This window comes from Phytophthora cinnamomi (genome assembly GCF_018691715.1).
Source record: "Phytophthora cinnamomi strain GKB4 chromosome Unknown Contig1, whole genome shotgun sequence".
NCBI classification, from domain to species: Eukaryota; Oomycota; class Peronosporomycetes; order Peronosporales; family Peronosporaceae; genus Phytophthora; species Phytophthora cinnamomi.
In genome coordinates this window covers 1318602-1345072 of record NW_027150934.1, presented here as the reverse complement: position 1 = coordinate 1345072, position 26471 = coordinate 1318602, and the positions used below count along the sequence as shown (strand labels likewise).

The 26471-nt window shown below is 59.7% G+C and overlaps 14 protein-coding genes across 15 annotated transcripts; 7 read left to right on the top strand and 7 right to left on the bottom strand.

Moving 5' to 3' along the window:
• Positions 1 to 32: 32 nt before the first annotated feature.
• On the bottom strand, positions 33 to 3470 carry IUM83_06465 (calcium-translocating P-type ATPase, PMCA-type; the record flags this gene model as incomplete). The annotated part of the gene is made up of 1 exon (XM_067930676.1): positions 33 to 3470. The coding sequence occupies one exon, from the start codon at positions 3468 to 3470 to the stop codon at positions 33 to 35; it is 3438 nt and encodes a 1145-aa protein (XP_067800310.1).
• Positions 3471 to 5951: 2481 nt separating this feature from the next.
• On the top strand, positions 5952 to 7001 carry IUM83_06464 (dimethyladenosine transferase; the record flags this gene model as incomplete). Its single annotated transcript, XM_067930675.1, has 1 exon — positions 5952 to 7001. The coding sequence occupies one exon, from the start codon at positions 5952 to 5954 to the stop codon at positions 6999 to 7001; it is 1050 nt and encodes a 349-aa protein (XP_067800494.1).
• Positions 7002 to 7301: 300 nt separating this feature from the next.
• Positions 7302 to 8573, bottom strand: IUM83_06463 (uncharacterized protein; the record flags this gene model as incomplete). The annotated part of the gene is made up of 1 exon (XM_067930674.1): positions 7302 to 8573. One exon carries the CDS (start codon positions 8571 to 8573, stop codon positions 7302 to 7304), a length of 1272 nt encoding a protein of 423 aa, XP_067800312.1.
• Positions 8574 to 8892: 319 nt separating this feature from the next.
• IUM83_06462 (calcium-dependent protein 4) lies at positions 8893 to 9475 on the top strand (the record flags this gene model as incomplete). The annotated part of the gene is made up of 2 exons (XM_067930673.1): positions 8893 to 9165; positions 9248 to 9475. The coding sequence occupies 2 exons, from the start codon at positions 8893 to 8895 to the stop codon at positions 9473 to 9475; spliced, it is 501 nt and encodes a 166-aa protein (XP_067800311.1).
• Positions 9476 to 9573: 98 nt separating this feature from the next.
• Positions 9574 to 10751, bottom strand: IUM83_06461 (WD repeat protein pop3; the record flags this gene model as incomplete). Its single annotated transcript, XM_067930672.1, has 2 exons — positions 9574 to 10533; positions 10650 to 10751. The coding sequence occupies 2 exons, from the start codon at positions 10749 to 10751 to the stop codon at positions 9574 to 9576; spliced, it is 1062 nt and encodes a 353-aa protein (XP_067800512.1).
• Positions 10752 to 10889: 138 nt separating this feature from the next.
• IUM83_06460 (putative secreted RxLR effector protein) lies at positions 10890 to 11586 on the top strand (the record flags this gene model as incomplete). The annotated part of the gene is made up of 2 exons (XM_067930671.1): positions 10890 to 11345; positions 11437 to 11586. 2 exons carry the CDS (start codon positions 10890 to 10892, stop codon positions 11584 to 11586), a joined length of 606 nt encoding a protein of 201 aa, XP_067800379.1.
• Positions 11587 to 11741: 155 nt separating this feature from the next.
• Positions 11742 to 12386, bottom strand: IUM83_06459 (uncharacterized protein; the record flags this gene model as incomplete). The annotated part of the gene is made up of 1 exon (XM_067930670.1): positions 11742 to 12386. The coding sequence occupies one exon, from the start codon at positions 12384 to 12386 to the stop codon at positions 11742 to 11744; it is 645 nt and encodes a 214-aa protein (XP_067800477.1).
• Positions 12387 to 12603: 217 nt separating this feature from the next.
• IUM83_06458 (uncharacterized protein) lies at positions 12604 to 13587 on the top strand (the record flags this gene model as incomplete). Its single annotated transcript, XM_067930669.1, has 5 exons — positions 12604 to 12817; positions 12886 to 12926; positions 13006 to 13078; positions 13157 to 13251; positions 13312 to 13587. 5 exons carry the CDS (start codon positions 12604 to 12606, stop codon positions 13585 to 13587), a joined length of 699 nt encoding a protein of 232 aa, XP_067800500.1.
• Positions 13588 to 13774: 187 nt separating this feature from the next.
• Positions 13775 to 15043, top strand: IUM83_06457 (sorting nexin; the record flags this gene model as incomplete). Its single annotated transcript, XM_067930668.1, has 3 exons — positions 13775 to 13954; positions 14068 to 14927; positions 15001 to 15043. 3 exons carry the CDS (start codon positions 13775 to 13777, stop codon positions 15041 to 15043), a joined length of 1083 nt encoding a protein of 360 aa, XP_067800410.1.
• Positions 15044 to 15579: 536 nt separating this feature from the next.
• IUM83_06456 (sorting nexin) lies at positions 15580 to 16110 on the top strand (the record flags this gene model as incomplete). The annotated part of the gene is made up of 1 exon (XM_067930667.1): positions 15580 to 16110. One exon carries the CDS (start codon positions 15580 to 15582, stop codon positions 16108 to 16110), a length of 531 nt encoding a protein of 176 aa, XP_067800395.1.
• An 82-nt stretch (positions 16111 to 16192) lies between these two features.
• On the bottom strand, positions 16193 to 16909 carry IUM83_06455 (uncharacterized protein; the record flags this gene model as incomplete). The annotated part of the gene is made up of 1 exon (XM_067930666.1): positions 16193 to 16909. The coding sequence occupies one exon, from the start codon at positions 16907 to 16909 to the stop codon at positions 16193 to 16195; it is 717 nt and encodes a 238-aa protein (XP_067800479.1).
• Positions 16910 to 18033: 1124 nt separating this feature from the next.
• Positions 18034 to 21591, top strand: IUM83_06454 (ATP-dependent RNA helicase; the record flags this gene model as incomplete). Its single annotated transcript, XM_067930665.1, has 3 exons — positions 18034 to 18197; positions 18329 to 18353; positions 18481 to 21591. 3 exons carry the CDS (start codon positions 18034 to 18036, stop codon positions 21589 to 21591), a joined length of 3300 nt encoding a protein of 1099 aa, XP_067800480.1.
• A 362-nt stretch (positions 21592 to 21953) lies between these two features.
• On the bottom strand, positions 21954 to 24926 carry IUM83_06453 (histone-fold-containing protein; the record flags this gene model as incomplete). Of its 2 annotated transcripts, none has more annotated exons than XM_067930663.1 (1): positions 21954 to 24926. In XM_067930663.1, one exon carries the CDS (start codon positions 24924 to 24926, stop codon positions 21954 to 21956), a length of 2973 nt encoding a protein of 990 aa, XP_067800502.1. The 2 variants fall into 2 exon arrangements, with proteins under 2 accessions (XP_067800502.1, XP_067800503.1); XM_067930664.1 differs by having other exon boundaries at positions 21954 to 23126.
• A 144-nt stretch (positions 24927 to 25070) lies between these two features.
• IUM83_06452 (Zn-finger protein) lies at positions 25071 to 26432 on the bottom strand (the record flags this gene model as incomplete). Its single annotated transcript, XM_067930662.1, has 1 exon — positions 25071 to 26432. The coding sequence occupies one exon, from the start codon at positions 26430 to 26432 to the stop codon at positions 25071 to 25073; it is 1362 nt and encodes a 453-aa protein (XP_067800404.1).
• Positions 26433 to 26471: the final 39 nt, after the last annotated feature.

Genomic DNA, 26471 nt, shown 5'->3' with positions numbered 1-26471 from the left:
AAGCTCGGCCTGGTATCCGTGTACTAGGTGGTTTAGAACTCCTCATGCCTAAGGAGCAGATTGGCGGCGCGCTCTTCGATCGATGATGCACGCAGTGCCCAGCCGATTGGCAGGGCCAGCGCTCCCATGCCGATGCAGGCGCCCCACTGTGCAGTGGTGAGTGCCGCACAATGAAAGAGCTCGCCTCCGAGCTGCACGATGGCGACTTGCAGCCCGCACTGAATGCAGAGCGCGGCGAAGCTCAGTTTGTTGTTCCAGATCTCCGTGAGGCGGAGCATCGGTGCGTCCGTCATGCCCTGACGGCAGTTGAGCTGGTTGAAGAGCTGCAGCCACACGAACGTGTTGAAGACGATTGTCAAGTGCTGCGTGGCCTTGGAGTCGTCGTCGTCACTCACGGACGCGCGGCCCGACGGCACGTTGAACCACTTGTCGCCGAGGAAGGTGAGCAGCAGCAACAGGGTGAGCTGGAGAAGTGTTTGTCCTGCAATGTGTTTGGCCATACGTGGGGACACGAGCGATCTGCTGCGGGCGTACGGCTGGCGCGCGAGCAGCTCCGAGGCCTTGGGCTCGTCCGTCGTGAGCACCAGCGATGCAAACACGTCCATGAAGAGGTTCACCCAGAGGATTTGCACCGCTGCGATAGGCGATTGACGCAGGGTGATGGCACCAATGCTGGCCACACTCAGCGCTACGGAAATGACCGTGAGCTGGAATTGCAAGAACTGCGAGATGCCGTCGAAGATGCCGCGTCCAGATACTACAGCGTTTACGACTCCGGCCAGGTCGTCGTCCATGAGAACAATGTCGGCTGCTTCCTTGGCGACGGACGTGCCGCTCTTCCCCATTGCAAAACCCACGTGAGCTGCTCGAAGCGCTGGTGCATCGTTTGTGCCATCTCCCGTCACAGCCACAAGCTGCTGAGGTAGAAGCTTCGAGGCGCGAAGCCCAGTAACCAACTTGTGCTTGTCTTGCGGTGAGCTGCGAGCTAGTACTCGCAGCGAAGGCCACACTTGATCGAAGATGTCCTGCCGCAGTTCTCCACGCGAATCCAGCACCAAAGCGCGAAAGTCCGGCCCCTCCATAACCGTGTACATATCGTCGTCTTCCTCTGAAGCCGACAAGATGCCGCATTCACGCGCGATGGAGCGCGCTGTTAGTGCACTGTCGCCGGTCACCATGCGAACCACAATTCCCGCTTTTTGGCAAGATGCCACTGCGTCACGTGTCCCGGGGCGTAGCGGGTCTGCAATGGCAACGAGGGCGAGGCACACGAGCCGCTTCTCCAGAGTCTCGGGCGATGCGGAATCCACGGTGTCACCACTCGACTTGCTGTCCCGGTAGGCAAGACACAGCGTACGATACCCACGCTTCGCGTAAGCAGCAAGCACGTTCTTCTGCAGCCATTCACGCCGGTCATTAGTAAGTGGCAGCTTCCCGCCCGAGCGAGTCTGCAAGTGCGTGCAACGTGCTAGCACAAGCTCTGGCGCGCCCTTCGTGTAAGTGCGCCACTGATCGTCTTCACCAACGATCACGGACATGCGCTTGCGATCGCTGCTGAAAGGCAGAACACGGCGAATGCTGGCGTTCTTGCGCATTTCAACGTAGTCGAACTTGCCATCGCTACAAGCCGTAGCGAAAGACAAGAGAGCACCTTCCGTCTGACTACCCAATGCCTTTCGTGGAGTATCCGCACCTTCGCCATCCTCAAGCGGGAGTAGCTCTGCGGTCGAGTTGAGCGCCACACCTTCACAAAGCGTGTGGATCATGGTATCGTTCATTGCAGCCTTAGCTGCACTTGCAGAATTGAAGTCAACTTGAGCGCTGATAGCTCCTGATGCATTGTCGAGGAGGCTCACAAAGTCGGATTCACGCTCAGGTGCAAGCCATAAGCGCGCCACACTCATCTGGTTAGCCGTGAGAGTTCCTGTCTTGTCCGCACACAGTGTTGTCGCGTTACCGACGGTCTCGCAAGCTGCTAGGTGGCGAACAAGACTGCGTCCTTGAAGCATGCGTCGCACCGCGAGGGCGAGAGCAATGGCCACCGCCAGTGGAAGGCCTTCCGGGATGGCCACCACAAGGATGGTCGTGCCCAGAATGAAGTACGACAGATAATCGCGCAGATACGCTGTTTCCCAGGACTGACGAGGCTCCTGCACGAACGTCTCGATGCTGAAGCGCGCACAGAGCACGACAAAGACGAGGGTGGCGACGATGACTCCCATTTTACCGAGCCACAAGTTGAGCGCCTCGATCTTCTGAGCCAGCGGAGTGCGTTCGCGACGTGCCGACTTCTTCTTCTTGGTCTGTGTCTTCAGCTTCAAGGGATCGCTGATCTCCTTCGCTTTGGATGCCTCCACAATATCCAGAGAGAGGTAGCTTCCGTCTTGAATGGATGCACCCGAGTGGCTCCGCTTCTTCTTAACATCAATGTCTCCTGCATTATCATCTTCGTCTTCCTCGGCGCCGCTGCCGTTAATTAGCGCCGTGATCTGACCGTATTGAGAGTACTCGCCCACACACAGCACCAGCATCTTGGCAAAGCCCTCCATCACTCTCGTACCAGAGTAAAGCTTCACCGATAGGATCTTCTCTTCAGCAGAACCTTCAGAACTTGGCAATAGCAGAGCGTCACCCTTACGCATCAGCTCGGGCTCGCCCGTAAGTGTGCTCTCGTCTACCTTGAGCTCGCGCGTGTTGAAGGCAACGCCGTCGGCGGGCACCACATCGCCAGGCTCGAGCTGCACGATGTCGCCAACCACCAATGTCCACTTGCGTACTCGAGAGTCACCGCTGTCGTCCGAACTCTCCGATTCCTGCTGGGGCTCGTCACGGCTCTCACCGAAGCGCACAACACGCACGAGCTCATTCTCGTTCACAGCGTTCAGCGCGCGGAACTGCCGCTCCTTCTGGAAGTCCCCGACCGCCGTCACCAGGGCAATAGCGAGCACGGCGATCAGCACGCAGGTGCCCTCCATCCAGTCCGTTCTCGGGTTTCCACCGACGGTCATGCCGAGAGCGACAGCCACCACTCCATCAATGACCAGAATGAGATTGGTGGTGTCCATGAAAGCCGCCTCAGCCATGAGTCGCAGCAGGCCACGTGCGGGTGGCGGCGCGACGTAGTTGGCCCCGAACCACTCGGCGCGGCGAGCCAAGTCTCCGTTCCGGTCATCGGAGCTCAGACCCTGCTCCAAGTCCACGCGCAGCCCTCGCGCGAGCCCCAGGATGCCTCCCAGCCTTTCCAACTCGGCGTGGAAGTCTTGGTCCTCACCATCCTGGAAGTCCGACGCCGCGGCGGCGCTGGCAACGGTGCCGGGAGACGATACTGAGGCCGAAGACGACGGAGAGCGCGGAGGCGGCGCCGAGCGGTCCGGCAACGCCAGCAGCCGACGTAAGTCCGTTGGTAGCAGTGGAAAGGCCCCGGAGGTGCTCGCCACGGGCGACAAGGCCAGCAGCGGTCGGTCGTCCATCGAAATTCGCAAAGGCTTGGACAGGACAGATCACTTGAGCTCCACGACACAAATCGATGAATGAGGGACTGCGAGGCCCCAAAGCTCGCGATGATTATTTGGTTTGACGGTTTATGCGGTCACCGAGCAGACAGGTGAGCGTCTAGAACTCGCAAAGCAGCATACATTCGGAACGCGCGTTCTGAAGGTGGCACCCCTGCCAGTCATCTGGGGTGATTGTCATCACAATTGCGTTATGTTCATAACGCACCATCAGATGGCGATACGGCGGCAACGACGTATTTCCACCAGTTCCGTCTCGGTTGCTGCGGCCAAGTCTGAATGTGAAGAAGACTAAAACGCTTGCCTAGAGGCCGAAGAGCTCAAGGTGAGCTCTACCCAGCATCCCACAGTCAGGTACTTGCCGTCTCTTACGATTTATAATGCGCTGCATTGTGGTACGAACATCGAGAAGCATCCCGCGTGGTGCAAATTCGTAAACACCAACCTGTAGGTAAGGGTAGCATCCACATGCTTGTGGATAAACACAAATGCAAAGATAACGAGCGCGGAGCAGCAGTTGAAGTTGTTGTCGATCACCGAAATATTTAATCAAAGGTACATTGTACCATCGAATCGGTACGCTGCATATTAAAATTAAATAAATTTATTAACAAATACAATATAATACACTATAATATAGGCCGATAATACCAATAAATTACTATTGTGAAAAGCACTCAGAATGTCTAATCGGATAGTAAGTCGGCTGATTTAGTGCCTTATTTAGAGACGGGAACCTTATTTATTTGACCCATCCCTTATTTAGAATTGGGTACCCTTAATTATAATCGGTCTTATGCAGCATCGCGTCAAAGCTATTTTAGAGTCGGAATCGATTTGGTCTCTAAATAGGCTGAAATGTCAGCTCCAACCTCGGTATTCCGAGGAAGTCCGTACAAATAAACCCACCGAGCAAGCGGCTATGCAAACACTAGCCAAGATATCAGTTAAAATAGGAGGAATCAACAGGACGAGCAGAACCAGCGTCCGTGTCGAGGACGCGGGGTTTCGCTTCGACCCAGAGGGAAGCTTTGATGAACTCTACGCGAGAGCGGAAGAGCGCATCGTAGCCGCGCTAGCTGCTTTCGATATTAGAACGTTGCGCCCTGATACTAATCTCTACGCTAAGCCAAGTCAAGGCGCCACTAGTAGTGCAGCACCACAACTCTCCATCGAAATTCTGCGGCATACATCGTGTCTCCGCTGTCTCTCTCCCTCACCACTCTGTTCTGACAAGATGGCTTTAGAGCCCAGTTCCCAACTCCTATTTAAGCTGACTTACTCAGATTAGTACCCACATTAACTTCCTATTCAGTACAAATTACCACGTATCGTTTTTGCTCACAGCCCTGATTTACAGAGCTATACGGAGTGACAAAATCACCGGTTTTCACAATATTAATAATATAATAGAAAAAGATTTGCACTATTTTGATAGTAATAAATAGACCAATGGAATATGCTGGTTCAGTTGGTTATGCCTGATTGCTACTGCATCTGTGCTTGCTGCTACAGATACTGGACACTCTAGAGAATCGACTATTTATTGGTTAAGCATCAACGAAGACGCACCTAATAGGTGTCACCCTTGACGATGGAGGGAAACGGCCTTAGCGGTTAGTAGAGCGGTCTCAGTTTCGTAGATCTAAGGACCTTATGCGTTGACCAAGGTGTCACTTGATGCTGTAGCAATTCTTGTTAGCTGAGTAGATTATAGCGCACATACGCACCTCATTCAGGAGGTATAACCCAAAGAGCCCCGTCCTGCCGATGATGCAGACCTAGGTTAGCAGAAAGAACCAGGTGCGGCTAGCTCTGTCGTCCTGCATGATCGTGGCCAGGTTTCGAATAAATACACAATACGGTATTGTCGTAGTTTGCGTACGGGTTACCCGCCCCACCGATCACTTTTCCGATGGCACTTCTCGGGTACCCGAATTTACCCGGTTCATTTTGCCGCATAAATTCGTCGGTGGTGAATTGGTTGCTAGTAGCCGACATGATCAGTTATCGCGCAACAAGAAGGCGGATATCACGCACCATAAAGCCCGAGTACAGGCGGGTGGTCAAGACACCGCCACACCTACCACCTTGTAAGACGTGCGCTTGGCTTCAAAGTAATCGCCAGCAGGGACTTGACCACCGCCTTGGGGCGCTGTCGCTCGTCTCACTTTGGTACAAGCCGCGTAGCTCTCCCTGGTATCCATGCGCCGGAGGAATCTAACTACCACGTCGCATACCTCTCGGAGAAATTGTATTTGCTAATACAATCGTTCTGTTATTAAAATAATACGGAGCCTATTAATACATATTAATACAATAATGTTATTATGATTTTTATCGTCCTAATATATTTACTATAAAACATTGTAACATGATGTGTGATATCACTATGCTATAATACTCCTGTATCTGCGTTACTATCTGCAAGCTGTGGTGATGGCGCTGACGTCGCGACTGGCGTGGCGCTTGGCGTCGCGGGGCTCTCTACGCCCGCGCTGGTCGTCCAGCGCCAACGTCTCGCGCCTGCGTGGCACGCCGCACCTGAAGCGCAAGCTGGGGCAGCACCTGCTGGTGTCTGAGGGCATCCTGGACCAGATCGTGGCGGCTTCGGAGCTCTCGGAGCTCTCCAACAGCGTCCGCGTGCTGGAGATCGGCCCGGGCACGGGCAACTTAACCTCCGCGCTGCTGCGCGTCAGCCCCAAGGTGCAGGTGCATGCGGTGGAGTTCGACCCGCGCATGGTGGAGCAACTCAAGCTCCGGTTCCCGGCCGAGATCGAGTCCGGCAGCCTCGTGCTGGAACACTCGGACTTCGAGGACTTCCGCTTCGCAGCGGAGGAGGAGACGGAGCAGCAGGACAAGAAGTTCGACGCCTGCGTGGCCAACATCCCGTACCAGTTGTCGTCGCTCGTGGTGTCCAGGCTCTCGAGCTACATGCACCGCTTCCCGACCACGTTCAAGTGCGCCGTGCTGCTGGTGCAGGAGGAGTTTGCGCTGCGTCTGTTGGCGCAGCCGGGCAACAAGAACTACAGTCGCCTGAGCGCCAACACGGCGCTGGTCGCCGATGTGACATCGGTGGTGAAGGTACCTAGGGAGCACTTTTTGCCGCCTCCAAAGGTGGACTCGAGGGTGATCAAACTCACGCCGCGGGCGGCGACGACGCCTGCGCTGCCAGCGGACGAACTGTTCTTCCAGAAGTTCGACGCGCTGTTGAGGCTGTGCTTCGAGCGCAAGAACAAGACGCTGAGAGCGCTGTTGCTCGCCAAGACGGCGAGGTCGCAGTACGTGGTGAAGGAGGGTTCACTAGCTGAAGGAGAAGATAAGCACCAAGCAGTCACGGACCGTGTCGAGGCCGCTTTGGAAGCTAGCGGACTCACGTCGAACCGTGCGGTGAAAGTTTCAGTGGGCGAGTTCATGCAGCTGATGCAGGAACTGCACGAGCGCGGCGTCGATCTGCGCCCCAGTGCAACGCGCCATTTCCGCGACTGAGCATCCAACCTAGAGAAAGCGATAGAGCAGAGCAACTTGTAACATGCAGCAGCAAGAGGCGAACAAGTCGATACAAACAAGCATTCGTGTTTTCTTCCTACAAGTTGAATCTTGCCCCACTCTTCCTCACCTCATTCTTGTACAAAAGTAAGCAGAAACGTCTTGCCGTTTCCAAACGCGCTGTGCTGTCTTCGCTCAGCGTCTCCATTTCTTCTTCACTCTCTCATCCTAGCTTTTCTACATGGTTTTACAGAAGGGAAATAATTAGGCTCGTATTCTCTCGCTCGTCGGCGCGCGCGATCAGTGGCTGCTGCCGCTCTTCTGGCGCTTGCTGAGGTGGTGGTGTGCGTGATGTCGATGATGGACGTGGGCTACACGAAGCTCTTCCGCGATGGGGGACTCTTCGTCGTCTTGCATCCCGGTCGGGCTCACTCGCTGTCGCTTGAGTAAGTTCTTGCTGCTGTGCTCACTCCGCGTTGACCCGCCACCCTTGCCACCGTTTGGTGGTGACCCGGACAGCCCTGCTGCTGATGTGCTCTTCGATAAAGTCGACGACGTCGGTTTGGACTTGCGCGTGACGACCTGCAGGAATCCGTCGCCTACTTCAGCACACAGCTTCTGTTTCTTCAAGCTCGGGAACAGCGGCTTGACGGTGCGTCCGCTGCTGCTGTCACGACTATTACCGGCGGGGTCATACTGAATTCCGAAGGCAGCTCGACGCTTGCGCGACTGGGGCGTGAGGTCTGCCAGGTTAGCGTTCGACGGGCTCCGGACCCTCAGTGGGGACTTGAACACGGCCTTGTTCTTCTCCCCAGCCGACTCGTTCTCCTCTCCGTCCGTGTCTTCAATAGCTTCCTGGTCGTCGTCATGCTCCTCGGCCGAGTCTCGCTCCGGCGTGTTGCCCGACGAAATGGACACCTGGCCGATGCGCTGGCAAAGCGACAGCGACGTCTCGTTCCCGTCCTTCTCCGACGTGGGCGACGCCATCTCGGCGGCCGGCATGGCCGCCTCCCCGGGCTTAACGGCCTCCTCTCCGTCCTTCTCCGTCTCGACTTCGTTAGTCGACGCATCCTCTGCTTCTTCTTCTTTTTCTTCTTCTTCCTCTTCTCCCTTCTCTTCTTCTTCTTCTTCTTTCTGCTCAGCCAAAATGGGTTTGCGTTCTACCTCCTCCGCCATCTGTTCTACCTTCTCCTCCTGCTGGGCCTCGTCCTGCGCCGCCCCTTCTGCCTCCCGGCTCCTCATCTTGCGCGTGAGCTCCTCGATGGCCGCGAACGAGTCCAGACCCTGGCGCTTGAGCCGCCCCAGCTCCTGCTTCACGATGAGCGCGCGCACGGCGTCGTCGTAGTTCATCTGGAACTGGCGCATGACGCCGCGCACGGCCGCGGCCTCGGGCGGCTCCGTGCTGGCCACGATGCGCCGCAGCAGCAGCTTCACGGCGTCCTCGCGCCGTGCGCCGTCCTCCAGCAGCAGCTGCAGCTCCTGCTTCACCACGCTCTGGAAGGCGCGCTGCGCCTCCAGCATGCGCGCGCTCGCGAAGCCCGCGGCCGCGCGCCGCGTCGTCGGGGCCTCCATCGCCAGCTGCAGCTCCACAAGTAGCAGGCCGCCTCGGGCGCTAAAGAGAAAATGCGGAAACGAGAAAAGAAGCGGCCGCTGATTCGCCCGAAAAGATTCATTTTACACCAATTGCACACGGATCGCGACTTTCCGCCAATTATAGAATTCCCATGCGCCTTTTCGCCCAATCGCGGCGCGGCGGTTGCGGATAATAACGACGAGGAGCTGCACGCAGCACGCGGACGCCTCTTGCTGCCCCCTCGACCGGCGACGCGGCACTTCCGAGAACGCCCCAACCGCGCTGAGTGAGTGACGACCTGACTGACTGGCAGCAGATATGGCCCGCCGCATCTCGCAGAAGCGCAACGCCAAGACGTACGAGCGGCCGGGCCTGAGCGAGGAGGAGATCGAGGAGATCCGCGAGGCCTTCAACCTCTTCGACACGGACGGCAGCGGCACCATCGACCCCAAGGAGCTCAAGGCGGCCATGCAGTCGCTGGGCTTCGAGGCCAAGAACCAGACCATCTACCAGATGATCGGCGACATCGACAAGGACGGCAGCGGCTCCATCGACTTCGAGGAGTTCCTCGACATGATGACCGCCAAGATGGTCAGTGCGCGCGCTGTCTCTCGGCGGGTTTTGGGGGTGAGTTAGGTAGTTGACTTTGTTGTGTGCTTTGTGGCGATGGCAGAGTGACAAGGACTCGAGAGAGGACATCCAGAAGGTCTTCAACCTGTTCGACGACGACCAGACGGGCAAGATCTCGCTGCGCAACCTCAAGCGCGTGGCCAAGGAGCTGGGCGAGACCATGACGGACGCCGAGCTGCTCGAGATGATCGAGCGCGCCGACACGGACCAGGACGGAGAGATCAACGCCGAGGAGTTCTACGCCATCATGACCAAGAAGACCTTCACGTAGATAACTAAGCGCAACCAACTCCATGCACAGATTCTTTCATATACTAGTAACTTGGTCTCTCCTCTCCTTGCATGCTTCGCCCGTCACCACCTCGAGGATTAGTCTGCGACGGCGTCGTTGAGCGCTACACAGATGACAGCCTTGTGGTGGCCGCTGTACTGGCGGATGGCCTCGCCCTGACTCAGGTCCCAGAGCCGAGCACTCTGGTCCGACGAGCAGGTCACCAAGTACGACGACACCGCCGAGAACGCGCAGTCCCACACCCAACGCTGGTGGCCCTGCAGCGTGTGAATGAGCCCGCTGCTGCTCGGCACAGGCGGAGCCGTCGCTCCCAGCGTCGAGCTCACGCTGGACGAGCTCAGCGGCCTCTGCGAGCTCATCGACCCGTTGCCGTGCATCTCCGGCTCGGCCGCTTCACTGTTAACGGAGGCCGCCATGACCGCCGGCAGACTCCAGACCTTGGCCGTCTTGTCCGACGAGCACGTAGCCAGGAACTTGCCGTTGGCGCTGATCCTCGTCTTGAGGATGTAGCCGTTGTGCGCCTGGATGGAGCCGTGCAGCTCGTAGTGGCCCTCAGGCTTGGGCCGGTAGAAGAAGCACTTGCCATGGTTGTTGGCCGCTACGAGCGCGCTGCCGTCGCGAACAACGTCCACCGAGCGAATGCTGCTCTCCCCTGTGTCCCCCGTGGGCGGCTCCAGCTTGGTGACCATGGCGTTGGCCGTGAGGTCGTACACGCGCACGAATCCGTTCTGGTCGCCGACGAGCAGCTCCGCCTGGTTCGGGTGCAGCACCACCGAGTTGAGCGGCACCCCGGCGTCGTAGCTGCGCTGGCAGCCCGGCGCGCGCAGGTCCCAGATCTTGACGCAGCCGTCGTCCGAGCACGAGTACATCCACTTGCCGTGGCGCTGGAAGCCCAGCGACGTGACGTTGCTGGCGTGGCCGTCGTAGCTCGTCACATGGTTCGGGTTGTTGCTGTTGATCTCGAACAGGCGGATGTGCGGGTTGCCCGCCGCCGCGATGTACTTCTTGTCGGGCGTGATCTGCAGGCAGTTCACTTGCTGCGGCAGATGCAAGGCAAAAGGTCAGTGTGTCATTGTGTCACAAGGTGTTGAGCGGCGTATTCAAGCCGTAGAACGCCCGGAATCGCGCGGTTGCAACACGAGAAGCGGCCTACCGAGTCCGGGTACTTGACCGTGCGGTTGCACGTGCCCGACGCGGCCTCCCAGAAGCGGATGGTGTGGTCGTAGCCCGCCGTCGCGAGCACCACGCCCGCCATGTCGATATCACCCACGACGCTCGCAAGAATCTGCTCTTCACTTGGCTTCACTATACCCTGTTCGTGTACCGCACACCAAAAATGACGTACCGCACCCTTCTCCACTTTATCTTCTTCCTCCTTCCGAGCCAAAGCCGCATGAAGGTGACCAAGGTGCTCGCGGCGCTGTGCGTGGCGCTGCTGGCGACCGCAGCAGGCAGCGAGGGCGTGGCAGACGAGAACAGAGACGTCTCCAGCCGCCGCCTGCGCCAGGAGTTCGCCGCCAAGCCTGGGGAGACCGGAGGAGTCCTGAAGGACTCGACCAACCCGCTGCGTCGGCGGGACCAGGCGCTCGTGTCCGCGCACCGCGTGTACGACCCGGCGTCGGGGCTGGCCTGCTCGCTGGTGGGCGACTGCGTGGCCTGCCCCCGGTCCGAGCGCGACGAAAGCTTCTGCCGCGAGACGGGGTACCGCCAGGAGCTGGACTGCCCGCGGCCGAAGGACCCGAAGGACGCGGCGCTGCTCACGAGGCCGGAGGACGAGCGCGAGACGAGGTTCAAGGCCTGCTCGCCCGGAGACACGTCGCGGCCGGGCGTCGCAGTGGTGAAGTTTGAGGTGAGGGGGGAGAGAGAGCAGAAGAGATAGGAGGAGGAGGTTGAAGTGAGTGGGGGCTGAATTGCTACAATTGTCGCTTTTGATGCTGCAGGCGCTGATGACGGTGGTGCTGGTGGTGTCGTTCGTGCTGCTACGACGCGAGAGAGGGAACCACATGAGCTCGTTCGACCTGCGGAAGGACCCGCGGCAACGCGCCGGGCTACTGGGCGGTGGCGCGTCCAGCGACAAAGGTTCCGACTGAGAGTTGCAGCCAACCACCACGAACTACGTAGTCATCAGGCTCACAGTGAAGCATGCAGTGGACGGGTGCAGTTAGACTAGATCTACCCGTCAGCGCGAGCCTCGAACTCCTAATGTTAAAAAAGATAGCAATGTATTCCTCTCTTATGGAGGGCCCTACTTCTTGGCGCGCTTGATGACGCGTGAGCCGGCGGCCAGCGCATTCTTCTTCTCGGCCTTGGTCTTCTCGCGCTCCAGCTGCTGCGCGCGCTTTTTGAAGATGCCCGAGAGCTTGGGCATGATGGGCGGCGCGTCCACGCGCTCGCCGAAACGCACTGGCGCCGCGTCCTCGAAGAAGTCCTTCTTGGTGCTGCCCGTGCTCTGGTAGTCGCGCTCGTAGCGCTCCTGCTCCGTCATCTTCTTGTCGCGCGCCTTCTCCTTCTTCTTGGCCAGGTAGGCCTTGCGCTTCTCGCTGCTGCGACGGCCCTGCTTGGCCGAGTCGTAGATGACGCGCTTGACCTCCGTGCTGATGCGCTTGTTGAAGTCGCGCATGGACTCGCCGTCGCGGATGGAGCCCACCTGCAGCTTCTGGCGCTTGTTCTTCTTGCCGTTGGCCGCGGCGCCGTCGCCGTCCACGGCCGACGAGCGCATGACGAACTGCTCCATGGCCTCGTCGCTCAGCATCTTGCGCCGGCGCTTCTTGGAGCGCTTGGACTCGGTGGGCGGCAGGTCGTACGCCTTCGCCTTCTTGCCGTTCTCGCGCTTGCCCTTGAAGAACGGGTCGCACTGCTTCAGCTTCCTCTTGGCGCTCACGCGGCCCATGCTGGCACCACCGACACACGTACGTGCGTAGCTCTTGGCGTCGATTGACACACTGACGATGATCGACTGGCGGCGCCACTTCTTCCTGTATAAGGACAGGCTCGGACGCGTAAAAGAGCTGGTTGGTGTGCGCCACCTGAAATACAACTTCAAGGTGGAGGGTGCCGTTTCGCTGGATTAGTTGCCTTTTTGGCTTGAACGGGAGAAGAAGGCGAGCATGCTGTACGCGCGCTCGATTTCCATGAACAACTCACGCCGCAAGCGTGCGAGGCTGACGGCCTCGCGGCTGCGGCGCTCGAAGTTGCTGAGCGAGGTGGCCATGCGCAAGATGAACCTGGACCCGGAGAAGACCATGCAGATGGAGCAGATCTCGGAGCAACTCTCGCACGAGGACGTCAGCTTCTTCGAGCATATCTTCCGCCAGATCGACAGTGCGTTGGTTTGCGAGCATTTTATTTTGCAGACTGTGTCGTGGAGTTCTGACTGCTGGGTGTTGCAGTTGACAACTCTGGGATCATGTTGCGATCGGAGCTTCACGACGTACGACCACAACCCACAAGTGTTTCGCGCCTTCCGGACTGTTGGCAAAATGATAACGACTGTGGTGCGTCTTTCACAGGCATTTACATTGCTGGGGATCTCCCCCAGCGACAAGGAGTTGGACGAGTACCTGCTCATTGCAGATGCAGACGGTCGACCAGCTTTGGTGCCTTGATGCAATGAAGGCAGTATACTAATCATGCTACATTTTTAATATTTCCTGCGGACAGGCAGCAAGGCCATCGACCTCCAGGAATGGGTCGTGCTCTGCGGCATGCTTGTCACGCCTCCGCACGACGAAACAGATCTCCTGGGCGCGTTCAACGTAAGTCCGGCCTCTCTTAGTTCCCCTCATTCATTAGCCAACCACTGTCACGTATCGCAGTGTCTCTTCCCCAACGAAGAGGATATCCCCGTCGTGGTCTTCCGTACCAAGATGCAGCGCATCCTCGAGAACGCGTATGCCCACCTGCCCGACAGCAACCAGCACGAGGTGAGCTGCTACGTGGACGACATCATCAGCGCGCTCGACCCGAACAACACCGAGTGCATCGAGGTGCAGGAGTGCATCCGCATTCTCAGCGCGCCCTACCGCGCCAAACCGGCGTCGCCGCGCAGCCCCACCGCCGAGGACGTGAACACCACCACCAGCGAGCACTAACCCAACCAAACGCTGATGCAATTTAACGCCCAACGTTAAATTCCTCTGTAATCAGGTTGGTGTGCATCGAAACACCAAATAGATACTATCTTTCACACACACGTATCTTACAAATCGTATGCAATAACCTAATCGCCAGCCGTCATGTTCTTCATTCTTGATTCCGCCGCGCTCTACCTGCAGAGAGATGCCCAACAGCTCGACGGCGGGGGCGCCCGCGCACGCGGAGGACCACGCGGCGGCGCTGTGGCTCGAGCTCGTGGACAGCAGCGTCGAGTGCGAGCTGTGCAACGAGCCGTACGACGACGACGGCGGCGCTAGCGGCCACATCCCGCGGCTGCTGGCGTGCGGCCACACCTACTGCCAGGTACGGTAGGTTGGTAGGTAGGGCGGTGTAACCCTGCGTACCCCTTCCCCTCGCTCTTATTTCCCTTTTGACTTCAACATGGTAACCTCAAAGCGTACCCCGTGGTTACGCAGAGCTGCCTGGACGGCTGGGCCCAGCACGGAGGCGCGTCGAGCGGCGAGCTGGCGGCCATCGAGTGCCCCACGTGCCGCCGCGTGACGCGCTTCGACGGCGCCGCCGGCGCGCGCGCGCTGCCCAAGAACTACGAGCTGGTGCGCGCGCGCCAGGAGATGGAGGCGCAGACGCAGCAGCAGATGCGGCGCCTCAAGGAGGCCTGGGCCACGCAGGTCAAGGAGAAGGAGCAGCTCGCGCGCGAGGCTGAGGAGCACGCGCGCACGGCCCAGCGCGAGAGCGTGCAGGCCTCGCAGCGCGCCAAGTTCCTGGCCAAGCAGGTGGAGATCAACGAGCAGGAGAAGAGGCGCGCGCAGGAGCTGGCGGAGGAGGCGCGCCACCGCGCGCTCGTGGCCTCCCAGCAGGCGGAGGCGCTGCAGGCGGAGACGGAGAACCTCAAGCGCCAGCTGCAGAGCGACGCCGCGCAGCTCGCGCGCGTGCAGCGCGACGCGTCCAGCGCGGCCGCCGTGGCCAAGGAGCTGCACTCCAAGGCCGAGCAGCTGCAGCAGCAGGTGGACTGCGTCCGCGCGCAGTTGTCGCTGCACGCGGGGAGGCACGACCCGAGCAAGCTCGTGGTGCTGGTCTGTGAGCCCACGACGGTGGGGTCGTGGCTGCTGCCGTACACGAGGTACGCGGTGATCAGCATTGCCAGCGACACGGCGAAGGGCGCGCAGGCCATTGACCCGTACCAAGCTGCCAAGACGTGGACGCGGTTGCGGCAAGTGGAAGAACCCAGCTCGTCGGTGAAAGTCTACCGCCGGTACAGCGATTTTGTGTGGCTGCAGCGCGAACTGCAGCGCCAGTTCCCGTTTGAGCTGGTGCCGTGTGTACCGGGCAAGCAACTCTTCTTCAACAAGGAGAAGGAGTTTGTCGGTGAGCGCATGCGTCTGCTGCAGGCGTTTTTGCGCGGTGTGCTCCGACAGCCGTTGCTGGCAGTGACGGAAGAAGTGCGTGCCTTTTTGTTGTCCACCACCGAAGAACTTGACAGTCTCCGACGCGCTACTTCGAGCTATTATGGCAGCTTGGATGGCGATGACTTGCTTTCAGTTGACGAAGACTCGCCGGATGACGAGGTGGAGTCTCGAAATTCGTCTCCCCCAGCTGCTAGCCCTCCATCCACGTCGAATGGAACGACGTTGAGCAAGCGCAGCAGCAGCTGGAGTGCGTGGGGTGCCGTGTCGGCTATCACATCGAGTGCGGCGAAGCTGGTGACCACAACCGGTACGGCCCTGACTGGAATTGGCACGAAGACCGGTACAGCAGGCCTGCCAGAAGATCCGGAGCTGGAGTTGTCGAAGAGTTTTATCGAGGCGGAAGGAGCAGACGCTGCGACGCGGGAGTGCATTGAGCGTCGACGCAAGTGCATCGATGTCGCAAGATCTTATCAGTCGACCGCTCAAAAGGGAAGTCAACTCTCTCGTGCTTCAAGGCAGCAGTCGCACCACCTTCACCGCATGTGTGAGCTATTACACGACATGAACACTCTGGACCAAGATCATGCACGCCGCCGTCGGCAACGACTTGCAGCGTCGGAAGTCGTAAGAGCTCGCGAAGACGAGGACGACGATATGGAGACGCGCGCCTTTGATGAACGAGCATCCGATGTGTTCAGCGCGATCTCGCTAAACACGAAGAACGATGCGGACTGTATGGAGTACGCGTTGCTAGAAGTCGTGCGCATGCAGACATTGGAACTAGGTGGCATCGAGGACGCATTCGCGCGAGTGCGCCGTCGTGAGGAGGCGCTCGAGGCATCAAACCCAACTGCAGGCAGTCCGACCTCGAGCGATAGTGGAGCTTCAATCTCCGCGTTGGCTTTGAAACGCGAAGAGCTGGCGACTCACAGGCGTGATTTGAACGACAAGGTGGCAAGGCTGGATCCGGGCCGTTCTCAGTTCGTGCTGGATGTGCTGCGCAAGAACTCGAGCGAAATGCACAAGCTGGCTAAAACGAAGAGAAAACTCTACCAGGCATCGCAACAGCAGCTGCTTGGCGTGGGGCGCTAAATGGACGGCGAACGAAGTGGATCGAGTTGAAGGGAGGTAAGTGTGTATAAATATATAGGGTATTTGACAGCTTGCTCGCTTGCTATATGAGCTTCTTGATTGCGGCAAACTTTTTGGTGGCAGTGTTGTTGGGGAGGTACGATGAGTATGGAGGAGCTACGTGCTTGCAGTACGTCTCCATGGATGGCAGGTCGACGTGCATGGGTCGATTCAGGTACGTCAACACTTCTTCATCTGCGTCCTCATCTTCTTCGTCTTCTTCTACAGAGCCGTCGTCGTCTGCATCATCGTTACCCGAGGGCTGGTCTTCTGGCTGAGGGTAGACCCCGTGCACCACACTTGCCACGATCTGCTGGAATCGCGCCATCTCGGCCTCCACGTGAGTCACAAGGGATTGGTACTCGGACAGCGGGGCCGTGGCGGTGCCTGCAGCCAAATCGAAGGCGCGCGAAAGACTCGACGTCATCCCCTCGCCCAACTGTACCATCTGCACGGCGGCGGCGCGCGCTGCCTTCGTCCGGGGCTCGGTGAAGCAGCGCATCCAGGCGAGCTTGGCCTGCACGAGCAGTTTTCGGAGCTGCAGCTGCAGCTTGGTCAGCCGCGCCTTGAGCTCCAGCCGCGTCTCGATGGAGAAGTACTGCGACGCATCCGCGTTAGCGCTGCCGGGAGGGCCAAGTTGGCCCCGCGCGCTGGTGGGCGGCAGGACGAGCGTCGCTCGCTGGCGTGTGGACGAGCCGCGCGCGAGCGTCGCAGCGATTGGGCCGCTCGGTTGACGTCGGAGCTGCGCCGCCGGGTCCATGGTTGGTCGTCCTGTGGCTCCTGTGCTCCGGCGAGCGCAAAGTGGCACGCGCGGTGACTGCAGTTGACCCCGCCGGACTGGTTGAAGTTGGACGGACGCAGCTCACGACGGAGTGCTTCAGTGCCAGCTCACAGAGCGCATGAGGGTTGTGTCAGACCACCACTAAGTTTAGCGCTCAACGCTGCGACCAGCTCATCTTCCGGTGTGCGTGTGGAGACAACGCGAGCGTCGCGGATTCCGATTCGAGTCGGCGAGCGGAAGCCTCGCGTGCGTGAAGTTTCTACGGCCGCGGTCGATTTGCAAGCCATCGCGCGAGCGCACGACGGCAGATTGCTTATGGGCGCTCGGGTTCCTCGAGTTGGAGAGACATGGGGCGCGACTGCGGATGGACTGCCGGCGCGCGCGCATTGAGGACGCGCGGAAGGCGCTTTCTTCCCGGCGGCCGGACGACACCAGGACAAGTCCCGCGCAGGGACCACGCGCAACCAATTTTTGCCGGACCGCTTCAAGCGCGCGAGCCCCATCGAAAGGCACGGCGCGTGTTCCGCGAACGCCGCCGCCACTGGCGCCGAGGACAACGAGGACAACGGGGCCGCCGCCATTGTCGGGTCGCACGGGACGCCTGCGCGGATCTGCCGCCTGATCTGGCTGAGAGGCTGCAGAAGGTCCACCCTGTGCTGACGCAGGCTTTACGCTCGGTTGCGGAGGCATCGTGGTCTCACACAAGCTGCAGGGCGGCGGAACTTGCGGGGATCTTTGAAGCTTTGGGGCGCGACAACAAGAACCAGCAGCAACAACGGCAACACCAGGCAACGGGGCCACGCACGGGCATGTCAGACGTTGCAGTAACGCGCAGCTAATGCTCGACGGACGCCATGTGCACTTTTGGCTCTCAGCACGTCGCTCGCGCGGTAATTGGCGGAAAATGTACTCATATAGGATAGGTGATTGGTTGAAAAGGAATTTTTGCGGTGTCGCCCCGTCGTGACGCATTTTTGGCCCATCGCTGCAGAGAGCAGGAGGCGCAGCGACGGGTCTCCTGCCCCCTGAGGGACCCGCAGCGGCCGGAACAAGCGAAAGAGCTCGAGGCGTGGCAAGTGGCAAGTGGCAAGCGCTCCCCCGGCATGGCGACCCAGTGGACGGACGCGGCCAGCTACGCCGTCTACCAGGCGGACAACACGAGCTCCGAGAGCATGTCGGACGACGCAAGCGCGGCGGAGGGCGGCGGCTCCTGCCGCTTCATCCACAACCAGTGCGAGAAGGAGCTCTTCACCAGCGAGTATTTAAGGTGCGCTTAAAGTTGCAACCTGTGTGTGTGTTTAAAGTTCCAACCTGGAAGGACGTGGTGCTAACCGGTGGCGAATGCTGTGCCTCGGTGTGTGTGTGTGTGGGTTAAAACTCGCGTTTTCCGTCGAGCAGAAGCAACAAAGCGAGTGGCCACAAGGTGAGAGAACTTTTTTAACACTACCTTAACCAGGGGGTTAGACACTCTTTAGAGACACGTCTCTATACCCGCGCGTTTAAGCTAGTGCTAACCGACCCACTACCGTTCCCCACGTTCTACCCTGCAGAATCTACGCTGCTTCCCGCACTGCTGCGGGGGACACAACCCCAAGAGCTTCTGCGGCTCCGGCCTCGTGGTCGAGTGCTTCCTGTCCAACTGTCAACTGGTGCTCGGCCGCTTCGAGGAGGTCGCCAAGCAGCAGCCAGTTAACAGCAAGACGCTTCCGTCCCCCACCATGTCCACCTCGGTGGACACCAGCCTCGGGCGCGGCAGCCTCACGGTCGGCCGCGAGTACCCGCGCCAGGAGCTGTTCGACGACGTCAAGATGCCTGACCAGCCCTTCGGCCGCTGGTTCCGCGGCACGGCCGTGCCCAACGGCGGCACCAGCAGCAGCAACGGCAACAATGGCAACAACAACAGCAACAACAACAACAACGGCAACGCCAGCACGTGCTTCCTGCTCAACGGCAACCGCCAGTCGTGGCACTACGGCTGGCAGTCGTCGCGCCTCAACTGCAAGAACCTGCACGTGTTCAAGGTCTACGTGTTCGATGCCAGCGCCAGTGGCAACGCCAACACGTTGACGTGCGTGGCGGCGCTGGCGTCGCCGGCCTTCCGGATCTCGTCCAGTCGCAAGGCGCGCAAGACCTTCCGCTCGCCGATGAACCAGGCGGCGCTGGCCAACGGGGCCGCGGTTGGTGCGACGGCGGCGGCCATGGGCATCCACTTGCAGCAGTCGGTGCTGCCCGTGGCGAGAGGACCTGGAGTGGGGTCGCCTCCGCCTCCTCAGAGCGCGAGGAGCATCGACGAACTGCTCGGTAGCGCCACGGGGAACAACACGGCGGCGGCGAATGCGGCGGCGCTGTTTGCAGCAGCGCAGCAGCAACAACAGCAACAACAGCGGCAAGCGCCAACGGGGTTTATGGCTGGACAGAGAGACCCTGCTCGACGTGAGCGCAAACGCTTGACGCGCTCGGCTTCGCTCAAGACGGACTACTTCTCGACCATCTCGTTCCCCACCATTCAACAGCAGCAGCAACTGCAACAACAGCAGTTCCAGCAACCGCAGAGACTGTCGCTTTCGTCGACCCACCCGCCGCGCTTCGAGGGTCTGCAGGAGAACCGCGCGTCGACCCCATCGCTACCGGGTGTCGGGTCGTTCCTGGGCAACCCTGCAGTACCTAGAGCACCGGGAGGCAACCGGCCGTTCCATACGCGACGCTCATCCTTGGCAGCTCTCCCCATGCCGGTGTCGAACCCGATGACCATCTCACGCCAGCAGCAGAGACCAGTTCCTGTGCTTACTCCGATTACAGGTATGATGCAGCTTCGCCTGGAGAGTCACTCACCCTACACGAGCACGCCCATTGCGAGCTCGACTCCGTCGTCGTCCAGTTCTGCAGCTACTTCGTCTCGGTCTGGACCTACTGCCAATACCACCCGCCTCACGGCCGCAGCACTGCACCAACATGCGTACGCTTCCGCCCGACCGTATCCGTATGCACGACGTGATACCTGGTCGAGTAGTTTGCAAGGCATGATTCCTGAAGGAGGCGGCATCCCCATGATGATGATGTCGCCCGGGTCCTCGCCGGACAGTTATCTGAACCGCAAGCGCAACCGCTCCACGGACTCGGATAAGGCGATCACTGCTGCTATCGAGGCCTCTGAGAAAATTCACCCCACGTTGTCACCGGTATCGTCGCCGGGCTACACACCTCCAATGGTGGCCCCTGTTCCCACAGATAGCGAGCTCTACCGTCGAGCTCGCATCCTGCAGCTTGCGTTCACGATTGTTAAGCGCATTCACCGCTTCGAAGAGGTTGCGGCGAAGCAGAAGGAGCCGACGCCCAAGGTGTATCGCCACTCGTTCGAGATGATCACTCCTCCGATGCCGACGACACCCCCGGCAGCGGCTTCGAACCAGACGCCCAGATCGCAGCGCAAGAAGTGCACGCTGGTGCAGATCCCTTTGAGCAACCCGAAATTGTTATATCTGTGTTCCAATCTCGTGACGGTGTGCACTGCGCTGGTAAGCTCTGGACTGTTGGAGGACATGCGCCAAAAAATGCACGACTGTGCCCAGGCTGGACGTGGTGCATTGGCGGCTTACGCGCAGCTTGTGGACTTGCTGAACGATGCTGTGGAGGCTCAAGTGTCGCGCCTGCCCCGCCGTATGCACAAGTCTTGGGGCGATGCTGAGTCGGCGGACGAGGGCGAGTGGGATCTGTACGAAATGCTCAAGAGCTGTGAACCCTGGCTGCTACAGGAACCCTGGTGGGTTGTGCTGGATGATGATGACCAGCAGCAAGCAGGAGACAAGGAGGAGGGCGCGCTGCGCCCGCTGCCGTACGTGAACGTGTTTGCCGACTATTACCGCGCCATTCAGGATGCGGTTCCCTCCCCGCAGGACTTGGAGGTGGCAGCCTCGCTGCGTAAGGCGGCTCTCACGGGAGCTACTGGCTTAACTGGCGAATGGAACCGTCAAGGAGAAGCGGACGAGCATCACCTGCAGCAGCCGCAGCGTGTTGCCTCTGTTCGGTCGGCGACAGCAGCTTCGTCGCTTTCGTGGCTGGCGCGGTGCATTCACGCGCACACGACTAAGACCTTCCACGTCACGGAGACGGACACGACCATGACGCTGACCTTACCCAACAGCTTGGTGTCTGCTGACGCGGTGTTCCTGCTGCAGCTGGACCAGCAGGAGCCCACCGTGGTGCTCCCCCAGGACTATTTCCCGTTTGGATGGTCTCGCAAGCGGTCGTTGATGGCGTATCGTGCGTGGCGTGTGCGCGGTATTGGCGACTCGAACGGCAGTGCAGTGGCTGTGCAGTTCATGCGCTGGCCTGATGACAATGAGATCGAAGCGGTCGAGAACGACGAAGAGGAGGAAGAACTGGACGACGATGAAGCGGAAGACTCCCCAGAAGAGCCTGAGGAGGAACCACTCGGTCGTCGTGGCCGCCAGCCGAAGCGCCTGCGCACGCGGATTACCATCTACTTCTCTGTTTTCTCGGCGAGTACTCTGCAGCTACGCACGATTGTGGAGGCAAGTCTAGCGCCTGCTGTCGCGCTGACGGGATCGCCCACGGAGGCGGACATGCTGCGCTACTTCAAGTCTCCGTCGTCGTGGGAAATGCGCTCGCAGATCTCGCAGCAGTACACGAAGAACCTGTAAATATCAGCCGGACTCGCATCGACCGGCACGCCTCCTAATTGAACCTTCGCCGACCTGACCGCGCGACACCCTCCTATCCAGCCCAGCCCAGCCACCTTCTCCCCCGTCGGCCTTCGCTTTGTGTTTGTGTGTCAGTGTGTTTTCTTCGAGAGCGGACGGGAGAGCACGAGTCTTCGCCGACTTTTATCCTGGTCATAGATAGGTAAGGTAGGTATAAGCAGGAAGGTCAGGCGCGCTCACCCTCGGCACGAATCGCAGAGGCCACCTCAGCTCAATGCAGCGAACATGAACAAACCCCAGATAGTGAGTTACTGCCAGGCAATCAAAATGTTTTCGTCTGTACTTGCTGCTCACTCAAAAACTCATTTCGTTGTCGACGTTGGGGCAGCTGAAGCTGCTGCTGGTTTTGGTGTTGTTGTAGAGGCCGCTGGCGCCGGCTTCGCTGTCGGTGTCACCACTCTCGGAGGTTGAACCACATTGGAAGCAGTTGAGGCGGCGGCAGTCGCTGCTGAAGTGCTTGCAATCGGTCTAGATGGTGTCGCGACGTTGGTTCCTGCAACAGGCCGTGCCAATGGAGACGCCGCCGGACCAATCTTCACGTAGGAATGTGGTGATCCGACAGTTCTTCCGGCCGCTGCCATCTTTGCAGCATTCGCGGCGATAGTCGCAGCGGCAGCAGCCCTAGCTTGTTCGAGTGCCTTCTGCTGAACGAGTTTCTTCCGCTCTATCTTCATGCGCGCGGCAGCATCTTGACTAGCCTTGACTTTCTCGTTGTACCCGGCCAACACCCGCGCGTACGATGTGAAGCCCAAGTTCTCCATGCTCTCCACGACGTCCTCTCCAGCAATCGACAAGCCTACGCCCTTCTTAGTTCTTCGGTTCTCCATGATCGAGCGATCGCGGGCTTCGCTGGTGAAGTACAGGAGGAACTCAGTGACGCATTCTTGCATGAAAGTCACTGCGTCGTCGCTGATGCTGATCGTGTCCTGGGAGCTTGAAGTTTCGTGGTCGTGGACGCTGTGTGACGGGGAGACGGCTGGTGTTGCAGTCTTGCTCTTGGCTTGGTCCTCACGCTTGAAGGCGACTCCAGCACTGGTGGCAGCAGCAGCATCCTCGTCGTGTACACCAGGGAGTGCTCTGTACATGATCTTGGATATGACCTTGGGAGGCAAATACATCTTGTCGTCCGAATCGGTAGTTGTTCTGGTGGCCAAGTCGAGGTCGTAAAACTTCTGCGCCACGCGAGGAGAGATCGGGGGTCCTGACGCCGTTGAAGGTTGGTACGTACTTGTCGGCATCGCGTACGAATCCGTTCGTGGCTTTTTCACGGACCCAGGGATGTCAACTTGCAATGGACGCTTGTACGTTGCTGTTAGCATCGCTGTTGTCGTTAGGTCAGTTGTTACAAAGCCCACGGCTTTTGCAGCTTCCAACTTTGCGGCATCTCGCTTCGCTTTTGCCTTCTGGTTAGTCTCGAGCTGCTTGGCGAGTAGAAGCGCCTTCACCTCTGCGTACTCGCGCTCAACTGTCGCCATGTCACGCTTCTCGGGGATCCGCACTGCTGGTGCTAGTATTGTCGCCGTTGGAGCCGCCGCAGTTGCTACTGTAGTTAATGTTGCTGTCGTAGTTGTTGCCAAAGTCGTACTTGCATTTGTGGTTGTACCAGCAGCTGAAGCAGAATTCGTAGCAGCAGGGGAAACACTAGCAACAGCAGTACTCGGAGTGCTTGGTGTAGTGGCAGAAACAGTCGAACCAGTACCAGCAGCTGGAGCAGCAGCGGTCGTAGCGGGAGTGCTGGCATTTGTGGCAGGAGTCGTGGCAGCAGAAGCTGGGGTTGTGCCGGCGGTAGCAGAGGAGGCAGTCGCGGCAGCTTTTGCGGCAGCTTGCTGTTGAGCAGCCTTGTTTTTTTCGCGTAGCAAGAACGCCCCCAGCATCTGCACAATTTTCTGCGTGACGTGCTCCGACTTGACCTGTAGATCCAGCGGCCATCGATCCTGTTGAACCAGCAGCGGCCGACGGTGAGCCAAGGAATCCCGATAGTCTCGCTGAGCAATCTGCAGCAGCTGCAGCTCTGTACAGCGGTTCAACCACTCCGTCATCTTGTCCAAAGCTTGGCGCATCTCGCAGTCGGTCCTCGCGTTGGCCACTCGGATACACCCCTTCGCTAGAGCCTCCAGATCCATGTCGAACGACGTCCTCAGCTTCCGCTTCTTCGCGTAATACGCCGCAGTCGTCGTAACTGAGGTGTACGACTTGGCTGGGCTCTTGGCCGCCGTCGACGCAGCTGGCACCGTCACCGGCGTGGCCACGGCCTTCCCGCCGCTCTTCTGCAGTTGCATCTGAAGCTGGAGCTGCGCTTGCTGCTGCTTCTGCTGCTTCTCCAGCATGTCCCTCAGTAGCTGCTGCTGTCGGATAACCTGCTGCTGCTGCGCCAGTAAACTGTCGGCGATCGACGTGGCCGTGGCCGTCGTGACGGTGTTGCCCTTGCCCGCCTGCTTCACCTGCTGCTCCTGCATCCTCATGAGCCGTAGGTGCTCCTGCTCCAGCAGCAGCTTGCTGCGTAGCCACTCCTCGTTCGAGCGCTTCTGCACTGCCTGGGCCGCCATGGCCGCTTGGCGCTGCACGTTCTGCTGCAGCCTGGCGAGCTGCTCCTGCCGGAGCTTCTGCAGGTCCTCCGACGTCTTGGCGAGCCCCGCAACGCTCGTAGACGCTGCTCCTGTGGTACCGGAAGGTGTCATAGTGATGCCCGACTGAGCTTCGAGCTGCTTCGTCATGGCCTGGTACTGCTGCACCTGCTGCTGGGCCAGGGCGAACTGCAGCCTGCGCGCCTCGTCCTGCGCCCGCAGCGCTCGGTCCATGGCCGCGCCGGCGGGCTCTGCCTCTGCACCTGTCTTGGGCGTGGGATCCACGGCGTTTCCACCGGTTTTGGCCTCTGTGGGCGTCTCGGAGGCCGCAGACGCAGCGGTATCGCTCGACCGCGTGTCTGCTGCGTCCGCAGCCGTTGCGGAGCCGGAACGGCCGCTCTGAAGCTGTTGCAAACGCTGTCTGTGCTCCTCTTTCTGCTGCTTCTGATGAGCTGAGGCTGGTCCGTTGCTCGCGACTGATGCGGCCGCTGGAGCCGCGGACGCAGAGGAGGTGGTGCTGGGGGAGGACTTGCCCGCCTTGTCGGCGACATTTTGCGGCTTCTGCTGGGAGTTGGAGGGTGGGACTGGCACGGGCGTACTCGCCTGCGTCTTGGCATCGTCAGGAGCGGTCGTGGACGACGTGGAGGGCGAGGGTTCGGCCGCTGGCGCCGCGGAAGCGGACGCTTTCCGCGCTGCCGCCGGTTGGGCCATTTTCGAAGTTTTGGTTGTGGGCGGGGATGGGGTCGAGGGTACGGTTTTGAGGGTACGGAGGTTACGCGAGGGGTATAATGAAGTCGTACTTAGTATTGCATGCGTCCACTCCAACGTCTACGAGGACACTCAAGTGTCCACCTGTCAGGTACCGGCTCTCTGGCTGCAGAAGTTCTGGTGCTGCCGCAGCGCGCGCTCCTCGTCGAACTCGCGGCTGCACGTGGCGCACTTGCGCTTGGCGGCGGCTCGGGGCTGAAGCTTCTGCCAGTGCGCGTCCAAGTCCTGCGCTGTGGGGAACGAGAGCTGGCAGATCGAGCACGTCTGCGGCTCGGCACTTGTGGTTGAAATTGCAGTCGCCTCTGTTGTCGTCGATGATGTGGAGGTTGCAGCAGATTCCTGTGCAGCTTCAGCAGTCGTAGCAGCCTCGGAGGTTGCGGCTTGCTGCTTCTCGTACCAGTCGGGCTTGATGAGCGGGTCCTTGCCGTGCTTGGCGAGCTGGTGCTGCCGTCTCGCGTCCTCTTTCTTGAACGTTCGGCCGCAGAACTCGCAGGGCAGGAGCGTCTTCTTGGGCGCGCCGGCTTCCAGCTCGTGCACCATGTGCACGTGCGTTCTCAATCCCTGCGCCGACTTGAAGCTCCTCTCGCACTGCGTGCACGCGAACTCCAGCGACAGCTCACTCTCCGCTTTGCGCTTGCGGGACTTCTTGTCGCCAGACTCCTCGGACAGCGTAGCAGTAGCAGCGACCACTGCAGGCGCCACAGCTTCACCATCCTTCTGTCGCCGGAAGATGAAGAACGTGCTGGCCTGCTTCTTCCTCTCTCCGTGCAGCGTAACCTGATGAAAAGACTTGCCGTTCTGGTGCCGCTTGCGCTCGTACACGATGCTGAACTCGCCGTCGTTGTCCACGTCGTCCACCTGGCGATGCAGCTTCAGTCCGGCGCTCAGCGCTCGCTGTAGCGCCTGCCACCGCTCCGGCTGGCCCTCCGCCAGTGTCAACAGAATCCCGTTCTCCTCGTCCTCATCCTCACTGACATTCTCCTCCAGCACGTCCAGCGCCGATGCGTAGAAGTGCGAGAGCAGGCTCTGGTGCCGCCGCACGTTCTCCTCCCCGCAGTGCGGGTGGTTGAACACGACCGAGTGGAATTTGTCCGCCGCAGCGCCAGCCGCCACGAGCGACTCGCGGATGTTGGTGGCGTCCACCCGATGCAGCACCGACGCGCCCAGTTCCTCCAGCTGGGCGCAGATGCGCTTGCTCTCCGGGTACTTGGCCACCAGCTCGTCGTAGCTGTCGTAGGACGTGGCCGTGAGCTGCAGCGACGGTGTGTCATTCCCACGATTCCGGTGCTGCCGGGCTAACGCCAATGAGTACGAGAAATTCCCGTCGCCTACAGTGAGGACCCGTCGCACTCGAGGCGCTGGCGATGGAATTAAAGACACAGCGGCCTTCCCCTCGCTGGGATCCGCGTCTGGCGCCGGCGTCGGGACGGTCTCCTCTTGCTGCGTCATTGTCAGTCGGTGACTGGGGAGGAGCGCATCGCTCTGACC